The 26,344-nt window shown below is 29.4% G+C and overlaps 2 protein-coding genes across 4 annotated transcripts in view; one reads left to right on the plus strand and one right to left on the minus strand.

Annotated features, from left to right (window-relative positions):
- Nucleotides 1–24,160, plus strand: part of Arl1 (ADP ribosylation factor-like 1) — a 39,329-nt gene extending 15,169 nt beyond the window's left edge. Inside the window, exons 2-6 of the mRNA XM_067270772.1 lie at nucleotides 9,434–9,568; nucleotides 9,759–9,840; nucleotides 17,672–17,783; nucleotides 18,474–18,652; nucleotides 23,838–24,160. Coding sequence (XP_067126873.1) covers nucleotides 9,434–9,568; nucleotides 9,759–9,840; nucleotides 17,672–17,783; nucleotides 18,474–18,652; nucleotides 23,838–23,868 — 539 coding nt within the window. The 3' untranslated portion in view covers nucleotides 23,869–24,160. The remainder of the gene's footprint in view (nucleotides 1–9,433; nucleotides 9,569–9,758; nucleotides 9,841–17,671; nucleotides 17,784–18,473; nucleotides 18,653–23,837) is intronic.
- A 65-nt stretch (nucleotides 24,161–24,225) lies between these two features.
- The window catches only part of LOC136975659 (nitric oxide synthase-interacting protein), a 39,794-nt gene continuing 37,675 nt past the window's right edge, over nucleotides 24,226–26,344 (minus strand). For all 3 annotated transcript variants that reach the window (XM_067270764.1, XM_067270765.1, XM_067270763.1), the window contains one exon: nucleotides 24,226–24,377. In XM_067270764.1, the coding sequence (XP_067126865.1) occupies nucleotides 24,306–24,377 (72 nt within the window). In that variant the 3' untranslated portion in view covers nucleotides 24,226–24,305. The remainder of the gene's footprint in view (nucleotides 24,378–26,344) is intronic.

A 26,344-nucleotide genomic window follows, 5' to 3' on the forward strand; every position in this document is an offset into this window, starting at 1 on the left:
TTTTGTGATAAAGAAATCATTTCAGTGTTGCATTTGTTAATTGACTGCCAAAGATCCTTGTGTTAAGCTTAGAAGTAAATACTTCACAAAATTAATCACATTGGTTATCATTCATCCAATGGTAATAACTAAGTTGTTTAACTTGTTTCATGATTTAGCTCCCCATAATAAGGATACGATCTTTAAGAATACTCAAAACTAAAAAATTAATCACAAGTTTATCACAAGAACAGTGGATGTAGCATCTGATCTACATGATCTGTCAAATTATCATGCTATTAAAAGGCTAATTTCATACTTAGACTTTGTTAGAAATATGTCTATTGGTAATCTGCCATCTTGTGTTAATTATAATAATTAATTTTAATTTGTAATTTCTGGATGAAAAGAATTTGCCCGAAGCAGGACTCAAACCTGCAACGCCTGGATACCACACAGATTAAGGTGGCAGTTTAACTGCTTACCTTGAAACAATTTTCTTAATATATAATTATTAAATTAACCTTTTAATTGCCCAATAATTCGGCAGATCGATCGGTTGTGATTGATTAAAAAAATTCTGGTTATAGAGTTGTTGTTTATATATAAAAGTAAAAATATTCTTGAAAATAAAACCTATATCCGCTATTCTTGCGTTAGCTAATGTGGACTAGTCAGATGATGACAAGGTTTATTTGCCATTTTGGAAGTGCTTTATTGTTAATATTATGTCACAGATGCATTTTGAACAATGCACCTCATCAGTTTGACCTATATCTTTGACATAATATTGACAATAAAGAACTTCCAAAATGGCAAATAAACCTCATTCTCGTCTGATTAATCCATATTAGCTAACTCACGAACAGTGGATGTAGCATTTATTTTCATCGCTATTTGGGACACTGCTTGTTTAGTAAAAGATATTCTGTTTTTATTTAAAATCATAATATGTTGTTGTAATCTAAAATTATGTAATGATATTTGTATTTGGTTATACAGTAAAAGGAGGCATATGTCTTCTGGTAACAAGGCTTGTCTTTATTACAATAGATATTGTTATTTTAAATAATTTTAGTTAATATTGATATCAATTCTTGGTATTTGTTTTTGACAAAAAACTCTAATGTATGTGCCTTCAATGGTTTGGAGAAAACTGATAATGGTGAATGGCATGTAGAGAATATTGTGTGCTTTCCAAAGATGGTCTCCTGATTTTAGACAAAGTAAAATCTGAGGAATTAATAAGAAATTACAAATTTCAAAAACAGCAGATAGCCCAAATTGCTCTCAAATTGTTTTTACAAATTACTTACAGGTTATTCACATAAATTTGATATATGTAATTATAATCAATTTAACATAACTAAATATTCCAATTATTTCTACGTAACATGTTAAGTTATATATCGAAAATGATTACTATCTAATTTTGTGTTATTGGTTAGCAATTGATTAAAAAAAAACAATAATGATGATGATGCAATAAAAAAAAACTATAAATTTGACTGTAGACAGGTATTTTGGAAATTACTCTGTTCCCATAATAACTTAAACATTAACATAATGTAATATATTATTAACATTAAAAAATAATTATTTTGTTAATATCTGCTTACAACTTTTTAAAATGCAAACACAAACTACAAATATCAGTTTATAAATTTATAATAATTTAAAAACCCATTCACCTCTTCCATTTCTCTCTTTATTTATGCTATTTTTAAAGATTGATTAAAACTATGATTATAAAATTACAATAAAATATTAAATAAAATTGCATATAATTTAAAGTATTTGGTTTATTTTTTAAAGGTAATTAATTTGGATTTTCTAACATATGTATATATTTTGAGAAAGTATTGTGTGCCTTATCTATATCTAACCTTTATAATAGTTTAAAACTATTTAATATGTCAATTATTTGATCTTAATATTTTAACTTATTATTAACTAATAACGGCAAATGGCACATATTTATTCTGAATTCCATTCATGTGTATTAGATAATTTCAAAAGTTCATTCAAAAGCCAAACATTCAAAAAGAATTGTATTTGATTTGTCACTGGTAGCTATAAGCTATTGAAAGTGCTAGTGAACATGTCTAAAATCTAAAAAGTCGCAATTTGTAACATCTCAACACTAAAGTGTTATTTTTTTTATTAACTAATTATTCTTTTAGTAGTATAAAAGAACACTTCATAAATTGCTTCTACCATCTAAATACTGTAAGACTGTTTTTTGTCAAAAATAGGTTGGAACCAATTAATTTAAATAGACAAAAGTTTACTGTTAGATTTGATAGACTAGTACCAACATATTAAAAAAATCAAATTTTCTTTTATGTTGTAATAATATGAACCTGTACTTATCAGTTTATTATATTTTCAACTTAAAACTAGGAATATATTTTATTATGTATGTGTTGTTTTAAGTAAATATCTTTATTTTTGATTACTCATTTCCTTATTTCATTATACAGCATTTCTTTGCATGATTTGTGAAAACTACTATACAGGTACTCCTCACTTTACGACCACTCACACTTACAACCAATCGAGTTTCGACCTGCGATTTGGGGAATCCCCTTTCTCAGCTTGTGTTGATCAGTGGTGAATGGTGACATGTGCACTAAGCGTACTATAATAGGCTTGCGCTTACTATAATTGTCTTATAGTACTATAATAGGCTAGTAGTGTACTATAATAGTCTTTTTATGAAATTTGAAGTTTGTTGCATAATTTGTATAATTTTACAACGATCCTATATTCCCGGCTCAAGTTCCTCACTTATCGACCAATTTGCTTAATGGCATAGTCGTCGGAACGGAACTCTGTCGTAAAGTGAGGAGTACCTGTAGTGATATATGTTTCTAGAACTATGATTATAAGTTATATATATTTTAATTCTTAATTTTGAAACTTAACAGAGTTAATTTTGACAGTACTAGAATAAGAGTAAAATTGGGGAAGTTCAGTAATCAGTTTTATGATTTGACAAATTGAACTGATTTTGACTAAAATGAAATAAGGGTTTATTTCCTAATCAAATTTTAATTTTATTGCACTAAAAAACAAACGAAGAGATTATCTGCTAATCATAAAATTAAACTGTTAATTATCCATTGTGAGGACAAGTATCAACTGTCATATAAAACAGTGTGCCTAAAAGGTTCTTGTGCAGTGAGAAATTTGTAATGACATTGAAGTTATGTGCATGGTATTGCATATGAGATCTAAGTTATATTCAATACCTTATGTATAACTCTAATGTCGTTACAAATTTCTCACTTTCATGTGTTTATACATCAGGAAAGATTTTTTGTGTATCAATATAAAATCGAATTTAAGAAATTTGTTGCAACTGTTTAAAATTGTTATCTTTAAACGTTTTAAATATAATACAATTCATATATAATTTTATATACAGGGTATTCTGCAAGATAATAGCACTGTTTTTACGTGTACAGAGACCTAGGGTACCCAAAGAAAGACCTATAAAATGTCTTATATTGTTTCACTAGTAGAACTTTTCTCATTTACTTATGTTATTACTCCTTTTTATTGTCTAAATCTATCCCAACAATCTTTCTTTTACTGTATATTGCAAAATGTTAATAATTTTGACAAACTTTTATCATCTTGATTCCTGATTTTAAATTGAAATGTAAAAAAGTGCTATACATCTTTTAAAGATTTGTTACCAGTTTTATTATTTTTTTTTTTTTTTTTGTATTCTTTTACTTTTTTTTGTTTTATGGGGTGTTATTTGTTTTTATGATATGTTATTGTAGGGGGACAGAATAAAATGTCTATCAAGACTTTTCCTGAAAATGTAATGAAATAAATAGAGGTTAAAATCCTGTCTAGCTACTCCTTAATATGTTGCTCTGCAGCATTGCTAAGTGCTGTGTAAAAGCCTATCTTGCCGTCCTTCAGCTTCCACACCATACTAAAGAGCCAAAAAATGAAAGCAAACCTTATATTTTTTGCAAAATCAAAATGAAACATGTTACAAATGTAAATAAAGATTTAATTTGTAACATTACATTTTCTGTTTATTTCTTAATAAATTTGATACTCTTTGGTTCAATATTTATATATTAAATCAATTCACAAGGCATTGTAGATGGTAATGTTTCATACTTAAAACCCAAAGACAACCTATAAGAGCACCAACGACATTCATTTTATTAAAAAATAATTTGCAGGATAAAAAACGGGGTTTGGATGATATTTTTTCATAAATATATTTCAATGTAATAATATTTGATTCTTCTGAATAAATTTAACATTCATTTACAGTAATTTAAAATTATATTAATAATAATGAGTTTTGTGTTGTATGGCAAATTAAAAAATTCAAGTATGATAAATAAATCCTTACATTCTCGAGACATTATTGAATAAACAACACACAACACGAAACTCATTTTGGATTACAGTAATCCAAATGTTTTTATGTTCCATCAGAAATTCCATTTAACACCTGAAAAACTCGGGAGTTTGAAATTAGTGGTGAACTTTCTTTTTTGTTTTTTTCGTCACAAATGGTCATCAGTTCATAGAGTACTTTTTTTGTTATCAAATATGGATCAGAGAGGAGAATAATGAATTTTAGAATAATTTAGTTTTCGGAATGACAATACAGTATTAATGTTTTCTGCTACATTTGTTTCCCATTAAATCTTTAATCATGATAGATGATATGATATTACATTTGAATTTTATAGTTGCAAGATTGTACAACATTAGGTTATATATAGATATATCAATGGGTTAAGCATATTATGGGATTAATATTGTGCATAAATTATTTAAAATTTGTTGTTATTACTATGAATAAATCATAAAATTCAGAATGTAGTATTATTAATCTGACAAAACCTCTAAATTTTCCATATTTCTATTTAATGTATTTTTAAAGCAATATTGTTGCTTTAAAAATACATTAAATAGAAATATGGTGTATAAAATGTAATATCATAAATTTATAATTAAAGAAAATTATTAGATTTTTAATTAATTTTTTATGATATTACATTTGTATCTATTAACTGCAGTCGAGCACTTGTTTTAATATCAAAAATTGCATTTTTATATTTTAAAGTTTATTCTGGCAACTTTTCAATTTTTAAAATCTAGCAAATACAAAATGACCCACTTATTACAATGAAAAGATAGGCAATTTTTTATTTACTTAGAAATATAATTTGATTTATATGTTATGCAGTGATTGTCGTAAACTCTGGCAATTAACTTAATTACAATACAAAGTTTTAATTATATAATTACATAAATTTTGATATTTTATCTAGTATAGTGAAAAATAATTAGGAAAAAATTAAGTAAATTTGATAATTAAGCAAAAGTTTGAGAAGTAATTCTTGAATATTTCAATTTTTGTTTAAATATTATTTATCCATGTAGACCTTGTTTATAAATAGGATTTATTATACTGGTATAGTTTCAAAAAGGAAGAAAACTCAGTCAAAAATAAGACAAAATACTATATATTTATTTTCACCAGGTGAAAATAAACTTTTTCTCATACAGTCGAACCTCAGTATACGACCTTAACCCGTTCCTGATGTTTGGACTTATACCGAATAGGACGTATACCAAACCAACCTTTCCCATAAGAAGTAATGTAAAAATGATTAATCAGTTCTCACGTAAAAAAAAACCCTATAATATATTAATGGGGTTGTAAAATAATTTAAACACAGCATATTAATAAAAAAATAAATTTTATTATATATTTTTAAAGTTATTACAGTATATTGTATTATATTATTTAAATCATTAAATCCAAATCAAATCAAACTCTCCTTAATAGTAATAATCTGTTTAGAAATTGATTAAACCCCTTTTGCAACGTTAGCAAATTTAATAATGTCTTTATTTTTCATGATCGTCAATATCGTTGTTCTCAGAATATGGTATGCAACAGTTAAATCTAAACACCCATGCCACCTTCATATTTCTCAATAATCTTTTTTTTCAGTTCCATTGTGATTCTAGTCATTTTTTTTTAGTTTTCTGTTTCTTTTCATTTGCCTTTTTGCAATTCATGATCAATAAAAAGTTTTACTTGCAAATTAAAATCAGAAGAAATTTAACAAAGTTATAAACCGTGGGACTGCGAACGTCTAGTCTGGTCTAGTACACAGATAGTGCTACTTGTTCATAGATGGCACGTATAATTGAATTAAGTTGTATACCGAGCAAAATTTGTTTCGTCGAAATAGGGCATATTCTAAAGCAGACGTATACCAAGGTTCCACTGTATTTATAAACATGATCTACATTTGAGAAGTAATTTTATGAAATAATCCATGGTTTAAATGGTTGTTTGAATGAATTTGAATGTTTATTTTAATATAGTACAGGTGTATTATTTGTTTTTATATGTTTTATAGTATAAAGAAACTTTAGGATTGATGAAGTAAAATTTGTTAGAATCTATATTATTTGAACAAATGGGGAGAATACTTTCTTGACAGTTAATTCTTTTTTCTGAATTTTGATGATTCCAAATTGAGATCTTGAATAATTAGATACAAAATATTTTAAACCTTGTTATTTTTTATGTATTAGACATAAGAATAAAGAAATGAGCCATTGAATTTGAAAGTGGGGCAAGTCCATATTATGTTATTGATAGATATTTAATGGTTTGGTTGAATTTGAATGGATTTAAAAATATTTGTAAACAGTAATAGTCTTATTTTATAATTTTTTGTTCTTATTTCATGCAAATTTAATATGCAATAATGGTTGTCTGTGTTAGGTGAAAAAAAATCCTGGTGTTGGTATGCGCCAATGGACTTGCCTCACTTTCGAAAGTAATGATTTGTTGAAAACGTTGAATTTTTTTAATGGAATGTAATTATAGTAACAAAAAATTGAATATTTTATTTATTTGCTTATTTATTTTATTTCAACATTTTATACTTTTTTCAAGAAGCAACAATAAAGCAAAAAGTAAATTTAATTTTATAGGAAAAAATATTCAGTTATAAGTTGCATGCATATAATTATATTTTTTAGTTTAGATGATGCAGATTTTTAACGTATTTATAGCAAATGGGTCGTACATAAGGTAATAAATCCATTATATCTTAATATTTTTCTTTAGAATGGACTTGCTTCACTTTTAAAATCAACACACAATAAATGTTGTTGACAGGATAAATTACTAATAACAAATTTATACTGATATTAAAAGATATTTATTGTGAATTGATTAGAAACATAAATTTTGTGTTAATTTGTAATAAAAATTAGCTTTAACTATTTTCTTTACAAAATGGACGTGCCCTACTTTCAAAATCAATGGCTCAAATAATGTTTCTATAGTGATGCAGAACATGGCACATCTCTAACATAAGTGAAAATTCAAAATTTTGATTTTAGATTGAGTAGATCGTTTAGTACCCAATTGAAAATTTGAAATATTATAAATCTGCATACTGTTTTTGTCTAACACTTCATAATACAGAAGGATGACAATGTGCAGACTTGACAATTTAAAAAGTTCATTGGTGGTTTTTGGTTGTTCATTGTTGAAAGTAAGAACCAGAAATTAACTATTAAATATCCTATAGTTACAATAAGCGAATGCTGATTAATTTTGGTTTTGGATCGATGTTGACATAAACAGTTTTAATTGGATGTGTCGAAGATTATCTAGGTGATCAACAATAGCTCAATTTATACTGTGAATTTTTTGGTTTCAAGTGAGTGTGCTTTGTTTAGTTTTATCAGATTACTGAGTTTTGATGTTAGAATAGTTTCATTTCTCTTTCGGATTATATAAAATTGAATTAAAATTTAGTTTATATAAAATAAAAATTTTGAATAGTTTATAGCAAGGATGGGCAACCTTTTTTATAACATGGGCCAGAATAAATTTTATGTTTCTTCCGCGGGCCGTAGTAATTAATTGATGTCGTCTTGTAACCTGTAATTTTTTAGTCTGCAAATATGAAATAAAGAAGTTAATTACTACATTTATTTCTCTTATCATTTTTGAAAAATTACAAAGAATACAAGAAAATTGGAAAAATAACTATTAATTAGTTAGTTATTTTTCCAATTTAATAATCTATTAAAGTTCTCGCGGGCCAGATAGAAACTTTTCGTGGGCCTTAGCTGGCCCACGGGCCAGAGGTTGCCCACCGTTGGTTTATAGGATGCTTTGGGAATCTCAGATGGAACTGCATGTTATTGGAATTGGTCTCCATAACATCTACAGTGTATGTTCAGTGACCTAAGATGCATTTCGGATTGACTTTAATCTTTCGTGCTGATGTACAATAGTGAGGACGGTGTACCTCGCTGCAGCCAGATCACTATTTACAAAGTGTATTTTCTTAAATGTATTTCTTGAAAGTATTTTACCCTCATCCTCAATCTACATTCTAAAAAATAAAGTACACGAAAATATCTTTTCTAAAAGCTTCTATAAATTCAAATAGTATAATTACAAATATTCTAACTTTATAAATTAGTATTCCATTTTTTGTATAATGTTGTTGTTAAAATTAACAGTTTGTTTCCAGTATAATTTAGAAAAGGCTCGCTTCTTTCAGATTCGATTTCCTAAATTATTTTTAACAACAAATTAATTTTAAACATTTAACTGCCTCAGAATTGCATTTTAAGATATCTTTTCTTTGATATATTTCAGCCATAAATCTTATTTCTTTGACTATCTAAAGGGAATATCCTGGTCTTAGCAAAATGTTTTTATAGCCAGTGTCTTGCTTAACCATAATATATTTTTGTAAATCAATACAGCTTAAACCTCAAACCAAATATTATATAAAAAGAAAATGCCACACTCAGTGTTTTTACTTTCTTATTTAATTTCAATTTAAATAATAATTGTTCCATTTGCATTAGCATATTGCATTCTCTTTTTAAATCTCATTCACCTGATGATGATGAACATAAGTTTGTTGAAAGCAATAGCGAAAATAAAAAACTGTTAACACTGCACTCAGTGTCTTTTTTACTTTCCTTTTATTTTTGCAAATATATTCTGCCATAAGAATTATTACTAGAGACTCTCTACTAATATGTTAGTTTCTTTTTCAAAATTCTCTCTCATTTTTATTATAGTTTCTCAGAAAAAGTTAAATTGATGTAAATATTTATTTGTAACTTCTAGAAATAACTGCTTTTGAATTTTTTTAGAATGTAAAGTTTAAGGATAATACAAAATATCTTCAGAATTACTTAATTAACAGCTTTTTCATTAAGAGTTTTATGTTTTAAAAATTTATGTTAATAATAATAATATGTGATATTCATAAATTACAATTAACAGCTACAAGAATAAAGATTTAATTGTATTATTGTGATTTTAGATGAATATAAATATTTTGATGTTTTGAACAAAGTATAAATTACTAGAAAAACTTTAATTTTTATGACTTTTTCATAGGTGGTTTACTGAGTTATTTCAGAAATTTACTGGGAAGCCGGGAAATGCGAATTCTCATTCTGGGGTTGGATGGCGCAGGAAAGACCACCATTCTGTACCGGTTACAAGTGGGTGAAGTAGTAACTACAATTCCTAGTAAGTTTGAGGAATAGAGACTAAGGTTTTTAATATTTTAAATTAGATAAGTATTAAATATAGTATACAATGAAAATTACACCACTTATTTAATTTACTTTGTGATAGAGCATAAATTTTAGTTTGTCATTTGAACAATGTCATGAGTTTGTTGTTATAATAAGAAAATAAATATGTTTTTTTATTTCAGCAATTGGTTTTAATGTTGAACAAGTTACATATAAAAATTTAAAATTTCAAGTTTGGGACCTTGGAGGGCAAACTAGTATTAGGTAATTTTTTAAATTTTATTATTATATAAAGCAGTGATTCTCAACCTTTTTTTTATCACGGTACACTTTTAATAATTTAAAAATTTGGCAGCACCTTGGTATATAGAGCAGGACAACCGTTGACGTCATAACAGTGATTTTTAAACGTACTTGGTTATTTAAGTAACATTTTCTAAATGCCTTGGAAACTACCAGCAGTTACCGGTAACACCAGTTACAATTTCCAAACTCGCCCTAGGAAGGTAGAACAGATTAAACTACCTGTCTGACGTCGCTTATGTATGGGTATTTGCAGTGACAGCACACTTCAAAAATATTGCAGCACACTAAAGTTCCGTGGCACAGTGGTTGAGAATCACTGATATAAAGAAATAACAACATAATTTTTTTGATACATTTTCAGTTCTTTTACAAAAGAAACATTAAATTTAAGCAATAATAAGTGTAATGCTATATGTTTACTAATATTAGTGCTGAATGCTAGAAATTTGTGTTGAGTACTTGCTTTTTTTTCAATCCTGGTATCCAAAAGAATTTGGGTAACGTGTCTCTTAAGCTTTTTGTATCCAAAGAGACCCAGTGCTTCTGACTTTCCAAAAGTTTGTGTTAATTATATTTTTTTCATAAGATTTAAATTAAGATGGAATGTTGAGGATATGAATATTAAATGTTGACTTAATGTGTGTGATTTATGTGGCAGTTACATTTGGGAGGGTTTGCGAACAAGAATTTGCATGACGTAGACATACATTGAAATTCCAAGAGATTCTTTAAATGCATAAATAATCGTCAATTTAAACAATTGTTTTTGTTCGTGCTAAGTCATATTGGTCGTAAGTAACGACAAAATCATACAAAAACCCAGTTAAAAACAACTATCTTTACTATCACAAGCAGTTTTGTTTATCTAGAACAAACATTGTAGGGTAATGGAGTGTAACCGAATACAGCAATTTTAAACATCAAATTTTAAACATTTCCAACAAAAGAATGAATACATAAAATAAAATAAAAAGTCAAACTGATGATCTTGCACAGGTTAGACTCAGGAAAGATAAATGTATGCTTTCCAGGTGGTGGAAAGTGTGTCACTTTATATAAGACAATTATGGAAAACAAGATAATTGGCTCTCTTTAAAGTAAAGGACACAGATGAATACAACAAAAATATAATAACTAAGCATCAAGTACCATGACGTCATCAAAGGGCTCGAGCACAGAATCCGAATATTCTTTTAAAAATGACTAACTATTATTTTTTTCTCACATACCCTTAAATGACCAATTGTGTACTGTAGTTGGAAATCGCCATTCTAGATGAACTAAAACATTTGTGATAGTAAAGAAGTTGCTTTTAACTGGTTTTTTGGGGTATTTGTGTGATTTTACTGAATTCTTTCATTTATGTCAAGCATGAAAAACAAATTTATTGCCATAAACAACATGAAGTTTAAATTTGTTATGAAAACATATATATGGAGTGGAAAAAATTTCTTTAAAAATAATCCAGAAGTTACTCGTATACAAACATACATCAAATGAAACCCGATATCATAAGCAAATACACCAACAACTGCCATAAATGATTTGGCTAAATTTTGGATAAATGATTATAGATTAATTATTATTAATTTTAATAAGAGATGATGCCTAACTCTAGTGCCAAATTTATTTCTAATCTATAATCATTTATCCAAAATTTAGCCCGATCACTTACAGGAGTTGGTGTATTTAGTTAGTTGTATAATAGAAATGTAAATACACAAATGCCATTTTTCATTACTGTAATTAAAGACTAACTTCTGTTTTTTTTAAACCTTAAACACACGTCTAATGCATTAGTTTTAATTTTTACATGTGTATTAAGATTTTAAAAAGTTTTTTGCTGTAAAATTGTATTATTTTAAAATCGATTAAAATCCCGACGATATCATGTGTGTTCATGTATGTGTTATTTTAACATTTCCACAATTAATTCAGACATTTACATTTTTTTAAAATATTTAAGTAAAAATCTTTAAGTTGTTATTGTTTGTGAGGAATAGGTAACAATAACATATAAAAGCAGCATAAAAGACAATTGCCATATTTAAATTTTAATGCTTTGTGATTTAAAAAAACACCTCCTCCCTTTTAAAGCCATATAGTTTTACACTTGCAGATTAATAGCAGGACAAATTATTTTTACGTAATAAAATAAATTTTTTTAAACTCAATAATTAGAAAAAATGTTTTTTACAACTGCTAAATTAAAAATTTTAACCAATTAAAAATTTGTTTGCAAAATTGATCTTTTAAGAATCAAAAATAATTTCATTAGAATGAATTTTCAATTAAAAAGTCTAAGCAGTAGGCATTGGATTGCTTTGTAGGAATTTTGAATCCAACATTTGACAAGCATTTACTATTATTTAATCACTTTTTAAGAACATTTTGTTTGTTTGATTTCAAAATCACACAAATCATCTGACATATGCAGGCCTCGGAGTCGCTCACTTTTCTCACTTGTACTCACTTTTCTGAAGTATCCTCACTTTTCTCACTTTTCAGGTCATTTTCTCACTTTTCTCACTTTTTTGGTCATTTTCACGTGCTCAATTAAGATGTGGGGCAAACCAAAAATAATTTTAAAGCCAAACGAATTGCCGAATTATCGGACTATCAGAATAGAATTTTTTAGAAGAAAATACGCAGCTCTGAGCAGACTCAAAATTGCAACTGCCCGCTCAGTGTCGTTAGGTTATAGAAAACAAAAATTTATTTCAACGTATTTAAAAAAATCTTTTATGCACTTAAAAAATCCCTCTCATTACAAATTCAGAAGCCAGTGTTGAGTAAAGTTATGTACTCATGCCATATTTTCATTATTTGCCAAAATCTACCTTATCCGAATTGCATTTCCTTCTACAGAGTTTAAAAATAAGTATTCTAAGCATCCCTGCAGTTTTGGCTGTTTTCTAAGAAAATCACTAAAGTCCTTTTGCAGGGGAAAGCACATTACACAGAGGGATTAATCTCTCAAGCTGACAACACTGCTGCCGCTTTTAAATTCAAAATATATAATTATTAAAATTAACACGAGATAGTAGCGTAACCTCCTACCACTAAAAAAGATTTCGTTTCTGACCATTTAGTTATCGCTGGTTATAGCCCAATAATTTGGCAGATTATTTGGTTTTAATTAACAATCGGGTTATGGAGTTGTCGTTTACAAAAATATTTTTTTACTTGATTTATCTTTAAATAATTTCATAAACTTGAGTTTAATAAAATTACTTTAATGATTTCATAGCATATTGTTAACGTTAAATCACATCTACATCTTTCCATAAATGTATGTTTAAATTGACTACAAGTATAATTATTCCATATAGTAAGTGTTATTTTCATAAAATGTGTGATTACTTTGGTTGTGAAATATCCATTTTTTAATCTTCTCTTATGCCGATTATAATTGTGCATTAATTGAGAGACTAAAAAAGTAAACGAAAATGTAAATTCATATTTACATATAAAATTTACCAAATAAATTAAAATATTCGAAGTGTTGTAAAAAGTACAACACGTAATTGCTTGTGAGAAAGATTTTCACAGGCTTCCCAAAGGTTAACAACTTTGCAATGATGTTGGTTTTTATTCATCTGCAGGAAAAAGTTTTTTGTTATTTATGAAATCATTAATAAAATATTATTTTACTTATATTATTTGGAGTATATTTATTTCAGATTTATTATTTTATTTGGAAATCAATATTTACACATCTCGAAGCATTAAAAAATAAACAGTTTCTGATAATGATAAATATCCGAGAATAGCCAAATTAGTGAAATCAGCATCGAAAATCCCATTCCCATGAATGAGAGGATCAATTTTATGCCGGGCACTTTCTCATGATAGAGCATCAGTGTTGGAAAGAATGCTTAATTCACTTTTGATTGTTAAGGAGGGACTGAACATGTATGACCAAAGCCCACACCTTGTACCTATTGCAAAGGACGACTGAAATTAGCTTCCTCAGTGCATAGAAATTATCAAGAACGATTGGAAAATGAAAAGAAGTTAAAAGAATAAGAGAAACGGAAAAAAGAGCACAGAAATGTTTTGAAGAACAACAAAAGAAAGCTGTTCGTAACATGAAGATTATGGAACGGCAACTGAGTTTAAACCAGAAAAATGTAGAAGAAAATGAAATACATGCGACAGTCTAAGTTTTGTTAGAAGCAGCAAACAAAAAAACTGGAGAAGGCTATTAACAGCAAGAACATGAATGAAGTACAAGCAGCACGTGTGATGCTTATTAGTGTTAAGTGTTCAAAAGCAAGAGGAAGCGAAATAGAAGGAAGTTGATAACATGCAGAATAATCTTAATAAAAGAACATCATCTTTCATGACTGATTATTTACAGAAGCCAAAGACATTTCAAGTATTCATGGTTTACTGGAAATACAGAAGCCACTGGTTATCGGGAAACAGAAAAAAAAACGCGATATAACAGAGTAATAAAAATTCTGGGCTTTTACTAAACAGATTATACATGCTATGGAATCTCTGTTCTTTCATCAGCAAGTGTTTCTGATATAAAATAAGCTTAGTTTTTCAATCCTGAATTTTATTCGTAGGTTATATCGAATTAATTGACGTTTACGTAAACATCGAAACCATGAACGCCCATTTAGCATTGTTTCTTTAACAATGACATTGAAAGACAAATACTGTCGATATAAAAACAAAACATCAATTGCGATTTTATTATACAGTACTATATAAATCGCTTATTAGAAATTCGTGTAGTTTATATTTTTCAATAAAAATTATAAATGCTGTAATTGAAAATTTAAAAAAAAATGAATATTGAATATATAATAGAACATCAAAACTTATAAAATTACAGAGTAAAAATTCTCTAAAAAGCAAAATGAAGTTACTACTGTATAAAAATTTTAGAAGTTTTCGTTCAGAATTAGAGAGATCTTTTCCTTACATGTTATGTGGTGAATTCGAAATTTCACACCTTTATGTGAATTGACGCAATACCCTTAATTCACATAAATGTATGAAATTTCGAATTCACAGAAACTTGTAAATGAGGAGACTGTACTTAAAACTAATAAATAAACAACTTTTATATCAAAAGGAAACAAATGACAATCGATCTATCCACCTGTTCTGCATATTTAGCTCTTTCTCGTATTTCGTTGCAAATAGAAATTCAGTGGTAATTGGTAATTTAAAATTAATTGACTCAAATGCTTTTAAAATTTAGGGGACCAAAAAAACGCGATATAACGAGTGGCTACTATATTACAGTATATACAGAAATTTTTAAAATGTGTTTAACCATAACAGAATAAAAAGAAATAACAATTTTTACCGCTGTTTTGCTGAGTTTTCCTTCTGTGTTTTCACTTTGTTTTGTCACTATTGCACTCACTTTTTATTCACTTTTTCTGTATTTCAACTCACTTTTCTCACTTTTTCAAAGGGGAAATAGCACTCCTAGGCCTGCATATGCAGTCTTTCCAAAAGTACTCGATCACACAGTTAATGTTCACGTGCCAATATTCGGGTATTTGATATTTGTCACCATTAATTTTTATTAGATATGTGTGGCAAATAAGTAAACTAATTTAAATGCTTAAACTTAATGCTCTTTAAAATGAAAACTACACTTCTGAAAAATATTAAATTGTATAATATTTACATTACATTAAATAAACAAGTTTGAAACCATTTATTTTCAGATTTTACTCGTTAATTTGGACAAAAATAATTTGAAAAACTTTAGCATCAGACTGTAGAATAATTGCAAAAGTTTGTCAGTACTAGAAACAATTCATTATTCTTGCATACGGGGGTCTACAATCTATTGATTGAATTAAGATAGTTATTAATCTGGTTAATTTTTTTTTCTCTCTGGATTTTTCCCACCGATTACGGGTAACTTGAAAAGTTTTGCTCTTGCAGTCGGTGTTACGTTCGATGACAAAGCCATGTTCTATTTGTTGGGCAAAGGTAACAGTCAAACAGAATTGCCGTAGCCAGAATCTGTAAACTTGCCTGTGTTTTGTGAGTCCCAAAATAAACATCCAGTTTGCACTAGCCCATGTAGTTTTGATGTTTTTTCTTGAAAGAAAAATGCTCCAAAAGCCAGCAATTATCGGGACATGCTAGAATCGTCCGCATTCCTTAATCAGAAGGGCAACCCGACATGTTTTTCTTAGTAGCATGTCAAATTTCGAGACTAAGAGTGCTTCTTACTGTTTTCGGAGAACGTTCTTTGGTTACCTAACATTTTACACTGTTGTTTTCATAAGTTTTTTAAAATTAAATGGAGGACGGAAAAGGAATAATAGATAATTTTCGATTGGCAGATTCATTAAAAATTATAAAAATTGCAGTACAATTTGTACTTGAAAAGAGGAATAGAAAAGGTATAAAATCATTACATTTTACTAGAAAATATCAAAATTACAGTTATTACAAATTTGAATTACCTTTTAGTCTATGCTCCACAATTCTGAACACACATCCGAGAAATATCGGTTAAAATTTTCTGTTTATTTCTGTTTGCATAAGATCACTTTAAGCCATAGAAATTGTGCAGTACATATTGTCACATTCATTTTTTATTTTAAAGTGACAAAAGTAATTGCTTTGATAAGTGTTTCCCTGGTTTTACTAGTAAAATGGGGATTATGCATATGCAAAATTCTAGCCAGTAGGTAGGTTGCAATGGTCCTATTTTATGTTCTTTAAGTCATCTAGATCTTGCACCTCTAGATTTATATATACCTTTTCTTCTTGAGATACATAGAGGCTAGGGTATAGGCAAAAAAGGTTGATGATGGCACGATGTTAAAATGCCAGATAGTGAAAGTGAAATGTTTGGATACGAATCAATTGCAAATTTGATACCATACATGCTAGTAAAGGTCTCCACATCAGTTTACTAAATTCTTATGTTCCCATAGTTTTGAGGAAAAAGCTTTTTGGGTTCCTGTATCCGTTACAATTTGTTTTATTAAATATGTTGCTAATAAGTCATAGACACCCATCGTACATTTGAGACAAAAATCATTACGGATAGTGACATTTGTATTTGTCCACATTTCATTTCAATCTTACTATCCCAACAAGACCCCTAAGATCATACCTGTTTGAAAAATATTTACACAAAATGTTTTACTTTTTCAATAGCCCATTTTATATAATCTGGATTCCACTAAATGTGGCAGGAAATTGAGCACGAGCTCCAATCATTTTAAGCCACCTGAAAAGGTACATTATCCTACAATGTAATACCATTTAAATACAAAAGTAATTAAAGATAGTAATTAAAGTAATTTGAAAGATTGTATTTACATTTAAATACAATCTTTCAAAACTTCCACTAAAAATACCATAATTTCCCCTAAAATTTGTGGATTCTGCCAACTATGCAATCTGCCAACTGCCAATGGCTGGCAAAACTGCAGTAGAAGCAAAAATTAGATGATGACAACCAAAACCAATCTTTCAGCTTTTAAAAGGCTGAAAGATTGGTTTTGGAGCTGTAAAACATAGTGTGAGTGTAGGATCCTTTCATATTTTGTTGCTATTCTGTACACCCTTTTATTTGCACCATCAGTTCATTATATTAAACATTTTCTTTCCAAACAAATAAACAGTTGAATTTGCCTCACTTCCAGTAATCTGGCACCATTTCAGTCTGCATTCAATTGCCAAGATTGTAGACCAATCAAAAATTTTACAAATGCAAATTATGTAATACTTGAAATATCTAATTGTAGAAAACTTGTTTTTTTAAAATATTATAAATATATATTTTCAGGCCGTATTGGAGGTGCTATTTTTCTAACACGGATGCAATTATTTACGTGGTAGATAGTGCAGACAGAGACAGAATCGGTATTTCCAAGCAAGAACTCGTTTCCATGTTAGAGGTAACCGTTGCTTTTTTAATGCAAATAATAGATGTTCTAATTTAATTAAGTTTGTATATATTACTGAGAGGATGGAAAATTTACATACAATGTTTTCCGCTTATCGTAATTGCAAATATTGTTATCATTTGTTTTACGTCTTGCGGATTAGTAAGTCCTACAATGTAATCTAAAATATGACCATAAAACTTTGGTTACCATTACCATAACTGTGAAGTAAACAGGTGTTTAAAATCAGTCCTTTAGCATTATGGACCTCTGCATGTAATGATAAAATGACAATAGTTTGTTAACTAGTGCTTTAAACAACAAATTAAATGTAATTGTTTTATTTGCATACAATATAGTAGTTTAAATTTCTAGTATTCCTTACTTCAATTATACACTATAGTAAGTAGGTAAATGGACGATGCTGGACAAATTATACTTGTTTGTGCATTTCTGCACAAGAACAATTTATAAAATGTATGAATTGGATATTTGTTAATTATAATATAGTTTTAATGTCGTACTCAACGTTACCAGTTGGTCATCATTTAATAAACAGAACTTAATTTTATCAGTGCGGGAAAATTCCAAAATATTTATTGTAAATGGATTCCATGGTGTATAATTTTTTTTTATTGCTGCTTTGTGTGTACGGGTGTAGAATCTCATCGTCTAATCGATTTGAAAATTGTTCCATATTAGGAAGAAGAGTTAAAAAAGGCAATTCTAATGGTGCTGGCCAACAAACAGGACATTGAAGGTTCCATGTGCGTGGCGGAGGTGCACCAGGCGCTGGGACTGGATGCCTTGAAAAACAGAACGTTTCAGATATTCAAAACTTCAGCCACCAAAGGAGAGGGACTGGATGATGCCATGGATTGGTGAGTTGCTCTGCTCTTTCAGTCAATTTATTATTACTAGATTTAATTTATTCATTGGATAAAGACAAATCCCCCACAGAATGTTTTATATTCTGACGATCCAAAAGCTGGATTAAAACCCATATGCAGAAGGAAATTACGTCGTAAATGACAATGGCATCAAATGATGCCACACCGTTATTTCTTTTATATGTTATTTTAACATGTTAACCACCACAAGGTATCGCTTGTGTGGCTCACAACCTTCATGTTCAAAGGTACAAGGTCTGTGCCTTGATGACCATTTACACACTAACAGTAGTACCTCCCAGAGAATTTCTATAAATTTAATTTAAAAATAATGCAAAACAAACTTGTATCGACCTGTGAGTGAGACAGCATATATGAAACTTGGCTTTTATGTATAAATTTGGCAAGACTGAAAAAATTCTAGAACTTTCTCATCCAGACTGTCATTCATGCTACAAGTAATCCATCTTTGGTTTGGAATAAAATCGTCTTTCCTTGCACATGTTATTGCTGTCTTATTCTTACTAATATGCGACATGCTTGATTTTGAAACGTGATGTGCCATTGCGATGCTCCTGCATGACTCTCCTTTGGCTGGCCTACAGAGGACATTCTTTTTTCCTTTTGATAGCTAACCATTTCTAACATACACACATTTGGTCCAGAATTGCCAGATAGAAACAGAAATATAAATCATCAATGGTGAACACACAAATTGTCAAAAATTTAAAACTTTTTAAATTACACAAAATTTTTTTTCTTAATTTAGAAAAAAATTTCAATTTTCCCCCCCTTTTTACTAGTATGTACTTTACAGTATTTTCTGCAGTTTTGTAAGTAGTGTCCCATATACAGAGGAAGGGACATGTTATAAATGATGGGGCTTTGTTGGGTGCAAAGGAAATGCATTCCACTTAGAAATGCCCCCTTGGAGGTTTTCCTGTATGTTGGACACAAACAAAACTTAAAATTAGCATAAATAGTTTTAAAAAGTTGATTTCTAGAGTAAATTCGTGAAAGGAACATAAATCTGTAAAAAACCAGCCTGAGGACGCAAAAATTTTTTGATTGTGGCAGTTAGCATATTAACATAGGTCCATTTTTCAACTTCTAAGAGAAAGAAATGTTTGTTCCTCACGGGCTCAATCTCTATTTTCTATTTCACAGAATAGACAAGCAGATTCTTTGCATTGCTTGTATGTTAAAAACTTTTAAAGATATCTTCTAACAATAACAATAAATAACCTTTACTTCTGCTGACAAACTTTTAATAATTTGTCAAATGAATGCTTTCAACCTTATCCAAGATCTGCTTCAGGTTATAGAACAATTCCAAAACTGGAATGCTAGGAAAAGAATGTTTTGAAGATTAAATTTAAAATACAGTAGAGAGTCGGTAATCGGAATCACCCTTAATCGGAACGATTTTCAGTTGCACTGTGTCGTGCTGAATCGAACGTTTTTGATACTAGATTTACTTCTAAAGTATAATTTTTATGTTTTTATATTCTTCAGTATATTTATTTTGTTTGTACAAAATGAAGAAATAATTTTTAACGATACAATAGCCTCAATTATTATTATAAAAATTTTCGTTAGGCTTAAAATCGACGAAAATTCAACACGAAGCGACACGTAACGGAGAAAAATTTGAACAACGGACAGGTTAATATATTTTTTCGTACATAATCGGAACAAATCACTAATCTCAACAACCCCAGTCCCCAATTGATTTTGATTAACGACTCTCTACTGTATTTTGAACATACAAAAAACAATCTTCAAAATGTTCTTTTCCTAGCATTCTGGTTTTGGAATTGTTCTATAACCTGAAGCAGATCTTGGATAAGGTTGAAAGCGTTCATTTGACGAATTGTTAAAAGTTTGTCGCCAGAAGTAAAGGTTATTGTTTAAAATTTTTATAACAATAAATAACACTTTATAGGAAGTGTGCACAAACACAATTTTAAGTGTTTGATTATTATATGTTTATTCAGATAGTTTGTTTACTGCAATAAACAGACTGCATGTCTTCTTTTTCAAAAGCACAAAATTCTACACAAATTATTTAGTGCTGAATTAAGTGAAACTTTAAAATATCATTAACAGACACTCTTGTTGAGCATGTTTTTGTTTTTTAAGCCCATAGGCTGCATACTCAGTAGCAACTGTTATTGCCAAATGAACAAAAATTCCCTCTTTGATATTTTTATTGACAAATTGCTGTGTGTAGTAAGTTCTTTAATGCTAGAATGAGATTTTAAGAAGTCTGACAGATGGTGTTTTAAAACAAAAACAGCTCTAAAAAGTCATTCTAGAAAATGGCATCCCGAAACAAAAATTGATCTGTTGGATCCTTAACTCATTTTGGTTTTAACAAATTTCTGTAACAATCTGCTCTGTGCATCTACCGATTTTTTGAGACTGCATTCTGGCAATAATAAATTACTTGTTTGACAGCAGAGTTATTAGCAATCAAATATTGTACTGTTTTATAGTAGTTTAACACAAATATGAAAATTTTTAGTAGTGAAAGGGTTGCTGAGGAAGATAACACTATTACATTTAAGAATAAATTCTAGAATTTTTGAAAATGGAAGAATTGAATGTAAATATATTCCCAGAGCAGTTTTACTGAATAATGTTCATCATCTGCCTGATAAAAGATGTAAATATTCAAAATAGCAGAATTTAAACATTTGTGATAATGTCTGGCCTACAAATAATGTAGATATTTTACGTAGAGATGACAGTTTTGAGAGATGGAAAATAATAATTTGATTAAAGATATTGATAATGCAGACACTGACTGTGAATCAGGACATTTAAATGTTTGACAAAGCTCAAGGCAGCTATAAAATTGTTAAAGGTAATCAATTAAAAATATGGGCATTACAAAAATTTCTTGAGCTGAATAGTTCAATTAAGTTTACTAGTGATTCCTGGGTTGCAAAATTTAAAAAAGAATACAGATTAGTATCTTAAAAAATTCAAAAATGATAATAAATATTTTACTGTTTGAAACTGCGCAGCTTTTACTAAAATATCCTTTTTGTTTGTCATCTTATTCGTGTAACTTTATATTCAGTAGTGGTCAGTATGATTTTTCATACAAAATGATTTCACCAAGAACACTTTCATATAAAAATGTGCAAATCAAATAGTATTTTTTTTTCTTTCTCCAGGTAATAGTTATGCATTCCTACACTGTTTAATTAAATATTGATGCTAATGGACAAGTTGTAGGTAATGTATTTATATGCTTACAAGAGGCTCGTGGAACCTTTGGACGTAGAGTTCAAACATCGCTGTTCAATGCTCCAAATGTAACTGTTACAACTAGCTCATTTGGCAAATTATCTACAGCAATTATTACAAACTATATAAAAGACATGTTATCTCCAAATACAACAGAAAACTCTCTATTAATAATTGACTCGTGGAGTGGACAAAATATTAATATTTATAATACAGTATTTCAAACATCTACAAATCAAAATTCATGCAAAGTACTAATTATTCCACCAAAGTGTACGTCTATGTGACAACCTTTAGATGTTGGATTTCATAGACAAAACTTTTAGCTAAAGAAATTTTAAATGCTACACAATTATTCTGTAATGATTTGTCAATGAAATTGTTTTGGACAACTAGAAATGGCATAATAAAATTACATTCAATTCATCATCATCAATTATCTGCACCAATATTTAATAATTTGATTAAACATGCATGGTTTGCTTCTGGACACATACATGAAAAATGTAAAACAAGTTTGTTTTTTCTTTTTAAACAGTGACAGTTAAATTGTGTTGAGAATAATTGCCAAAATCTTCGATTTGTTAAATTTGCACAATGTCAGCAGGTTCTTTGTTGATGAAAAATATCATGGAAATAGTTGCCCATTAAATAACTGAAAAGTTATTACATTCACAAATTAAGTAAATACATTTTAATAGATATACAGAAAATAATCAAAACATAATAGAATAAATATATTTATCATTACTTATATACTGTATACTACTTTAACAATGAAATATAAAATATATCTAGTCTTTTATGAGTTTATTCCTTATTCTACTTTGTAAATATAATACAGTGATACCTCGATCTTCGTCAATAATCTCTCTGAAAACAATTAGCAAAACCCGAGGCAATGATTTCCGTATGAATCAATGTAAATCCAATTAATTCATTCTAGATACTCCAAAATGAATGTGAATAAAATGTGAAATTGGTATGCAAAATACATACCAATTTCACATTTTATAGAAAATATAGTGTTTAATACTAAAATCAATAAGAAATTAATATAAAATGAGTATAAACAAACTAATACGATGGTCTCCGAAACAGAATCGCCATCTAATTGTTTTTCATTGATCGAAATTAATGACAACTGTTTGGCATATTCAATTGTTTGCAATCTCTGTCTTGTTAGCACATCTAGGTCTTTCGCTATATTAGCCTCCTTTATCACCACAACGGAACTTATTGTGGATGGTGACTTCCCATACAGTACATGCGCCCAATTTTGGCAATCTTAATGCCACTCTCATATTCTTTAATGATATCCTTCAACCCGGTCGTGGTCCTGGCCTTCTTCGAAGGACTGCTGGCTCTGGAAACATTCTTTGGTCCCATGATGGAGCTAAAAGGAAGGGAAGCAATGGAATTGTTTGGCTAGATACAATGCACGCCGAGCAGAAAAACGTGTTGGTCACTCTGCTAATTTTGCAAAAACAATGAGGTCACGTGGCACGCTGACAAAATCCGAGGCATTACTGTATCGTCGTCTTCCTCCGTGACCCCTTTAACACAAATATGCAAATTTTTACTAGCGAAACTACTATAAAATAGTATGACATTTTGCTAATAATTAAATTTTTAATATTCACTATCAAAAGTGTTATAATCATAGAGTTTCTATAATTTTAGTGATTATTAACTAAATTTTATTAACAGACCTGTCAGTGTGTCTTTTAAGTTACACTTAAATGTTGGACTTTGAATATCTTCAAAAAACTTGCAATACAGAACAAATGCTTTCTGCTTTTTTCAAAATGACACAAATTAAATCCCTTCTTGGAAAAGATTACATTAAATTTAAATTCTTTGAATTTTTTCTTCTAGTAATAATAGTGATTTTATAAATAATTTATTTATTTTGCAGGTTATCCAACGCTCTTACAAATACCAAGTGAGACATTTTATAGCAGCTTTGATTATTCCAAAGAGGACCACCTTGCGGGGCATCTGTCTTTGCCGTAACGTGATCGTCTCTTTTCGTCAGGAAGGGTTTTTGGACGGTTCGACTGGCCAGGTTCCCGAGCCCGGACCTCGGAGACCGGCCCCGTTTCTAGTCTCCCTGTTTTGTTCCCGGCGCCGATCTTCCTGCGTCCAACGCGGAGCGATTGGACAGAAAATGAATTTTCTCTCTAGTGTTTGTGCAAAATGTTTTTTAAAATAAAATGTATAGAAATAAAATTTACAAAACAGAGCATCTAATTCAAAAAGGGCCGCAATTCGTTAACGGTCTTGCCTGGGAATCGAGACTGCCATTTTGGCAACAAAAAATATTTATTGGGTGACAAGCACAAGTTGTACACACGAACGAATAATGTACTGTACATATATGCATTTAAGCCATCATGACCGGTTTCTTTATTTCTGCTTTCAGACTTTTGTTGGTGCTGGAGTAGCCCGTTCCGCCCTAGAGAAAAATAAAAAGGAAGAAAGTAAAGAAATTATATGATCAAAAATACAAGCATCTGCATCTGTAAAATGGAGAATTGAATTGTACAATTATGCTAAATTTAATGGAACAGAGCAGATTAATTAAGGTGTTATGATTCGTAGTAAATGAGAAGAACCATTCGTGCATGCTTTATTTTTCAAAAATCTGTCTCATGACAAGTTATGCTATCGATCAGAGTCATTCTCTAGGGCAAAGGCCTATTGTTCCCACTCCCAAAATTTGGACAATTTGTCTATAGAAAAACATGCATTCATATACTATCAAATAGTACCCTGGAAAAGCTTTGAGTATCTTCAAAATCTGGTGCCTGTATTCTGACATTATGATAAGAAGCATTCAGCATGCTTTCTTTTTAAACTGGTGTGTGCCACTCTCCTGGTCCTAAACTAAAACTGAGGTAGGAATATCATCATCTAGACAAATAGCTGTTTGTAAATTGGATATCATGTAATCACAAATAATGCTATGTAAGAAGCCTTCAAAATTATGCTGTTGTGTGACTAAGAGATGACTGAAGGATTTTAATGCGGGTCGGTTGTCTAAAGATATTCAAATGTTTAATCTATCGTTTTTACTGCAGATTCTCTAAATACAAAAACTCTAGAATGAAAAGAAATTGGTTGTGTTTAACCTGACATCAGTAATCAGGTCAAACCCACTCAAAACATCAGACCAATATGATGCCCATTTGTTATTTTGGAAGATCGCCTTGAGAATCACTGACATGTTACCTTGCCTCTGAAGAAAAGGTTTAAGATCGTGGACCAGCTTGAATTTTGCTTTGTTGGACTTATGACAACACAGGATACATCTTTAACTAGTAAGCTATTCCGAAGTAGATAAAATGTCAATCGAAGAATACAAGGAACAACAGAGCGTTGGCCATTTAGATTATTCTAAAGTTTGATCTAGACGATTTTGCCTCCCAGTTGCCAAGTTTGGCAGAAAATTTCCCGGCTGCAATTCTTCTTGTAATTATGAATCGGTTGGCACCACAGTTGTTTGCTACATGTTTGAGTAATGGCCTTTTTTGCAAAAAGAAAAATTTTGACCACAATTACAATTACGTAGTTTTTTGACAAATTTGTTTGCATTCCTTTCTGACATTGTATTTAATATGATAATAAAATTGATGAACACTTAAAAGCAACACCAAATAAATACATACTGTCTTTCGGTGTTAATATATATACCATTGACCCCCTACAACTTTTCTAAACCCCACATCAACCCCCACCAAAAAGTTGGTGTTACAAATAAAAAAAGCTCTTACTATTTTAATACATTTCTTTTAGTTTTACATTTTTTGCATTTATTGTATATATATATTTACAATAATTTTTGTAACTGACAATCAATGAGACAGATGATCCTTTGCAGGATTAGCTATATTCGGGTCAAAATTTGTAAGTTTTGATCTTTTCATCGACTCCCAATAATAATATATCGACCACTTTGGCAATCTCTGCCTTAGGGGTTGTCCATAAGTATTTTTAAGAAAAATGTGAGCATAATTTACTCTCCCTCCTCTCTTCAGATGTCCAACAAAATCCCTCTTAAAGTCTGAGTTATTATGTTTTGAATGGTAGAAACAAATAACCTGTATGTTTTGTTTCAAAATTTCTTATCCATTTAGTTCATTAAATTTTATATAGCCTCTAAAGCTCAACCCCCCTCCCTTTGTGTGGACATCATTTATGGGTAGCCCTTTAATTCTAACGGATGCATTAATGCCAAAAGATTGTGCATGCATTTATTAATTGTATTTGATATGATTTGTCAAGAGACCTTCACATAACTTTCACTCCCTTAAAAATTGAGATTTACTCGCATATAAGACGAGGTGTGACATTTTGATCTTTAATCACAAATAAAATATCAAATTAATGTAGACACACATTGTTTGCAAAAATATGGCATTT

Source organism: Centruroides vittatus, unplaced genomic scaffold (assembly GCF_030686945.1).
Source record: "Centruroides vittatus isolate TY-2023 unplaced genomic scaffold, ASM3068694v2 contig_377, whole genome shotgun sequence".
NCBI lineage: Eukaryota > Metazoa > Arthropoda > Arachnida > Scorpiones > Buthidae > Centruroides > Centruroides vittatus.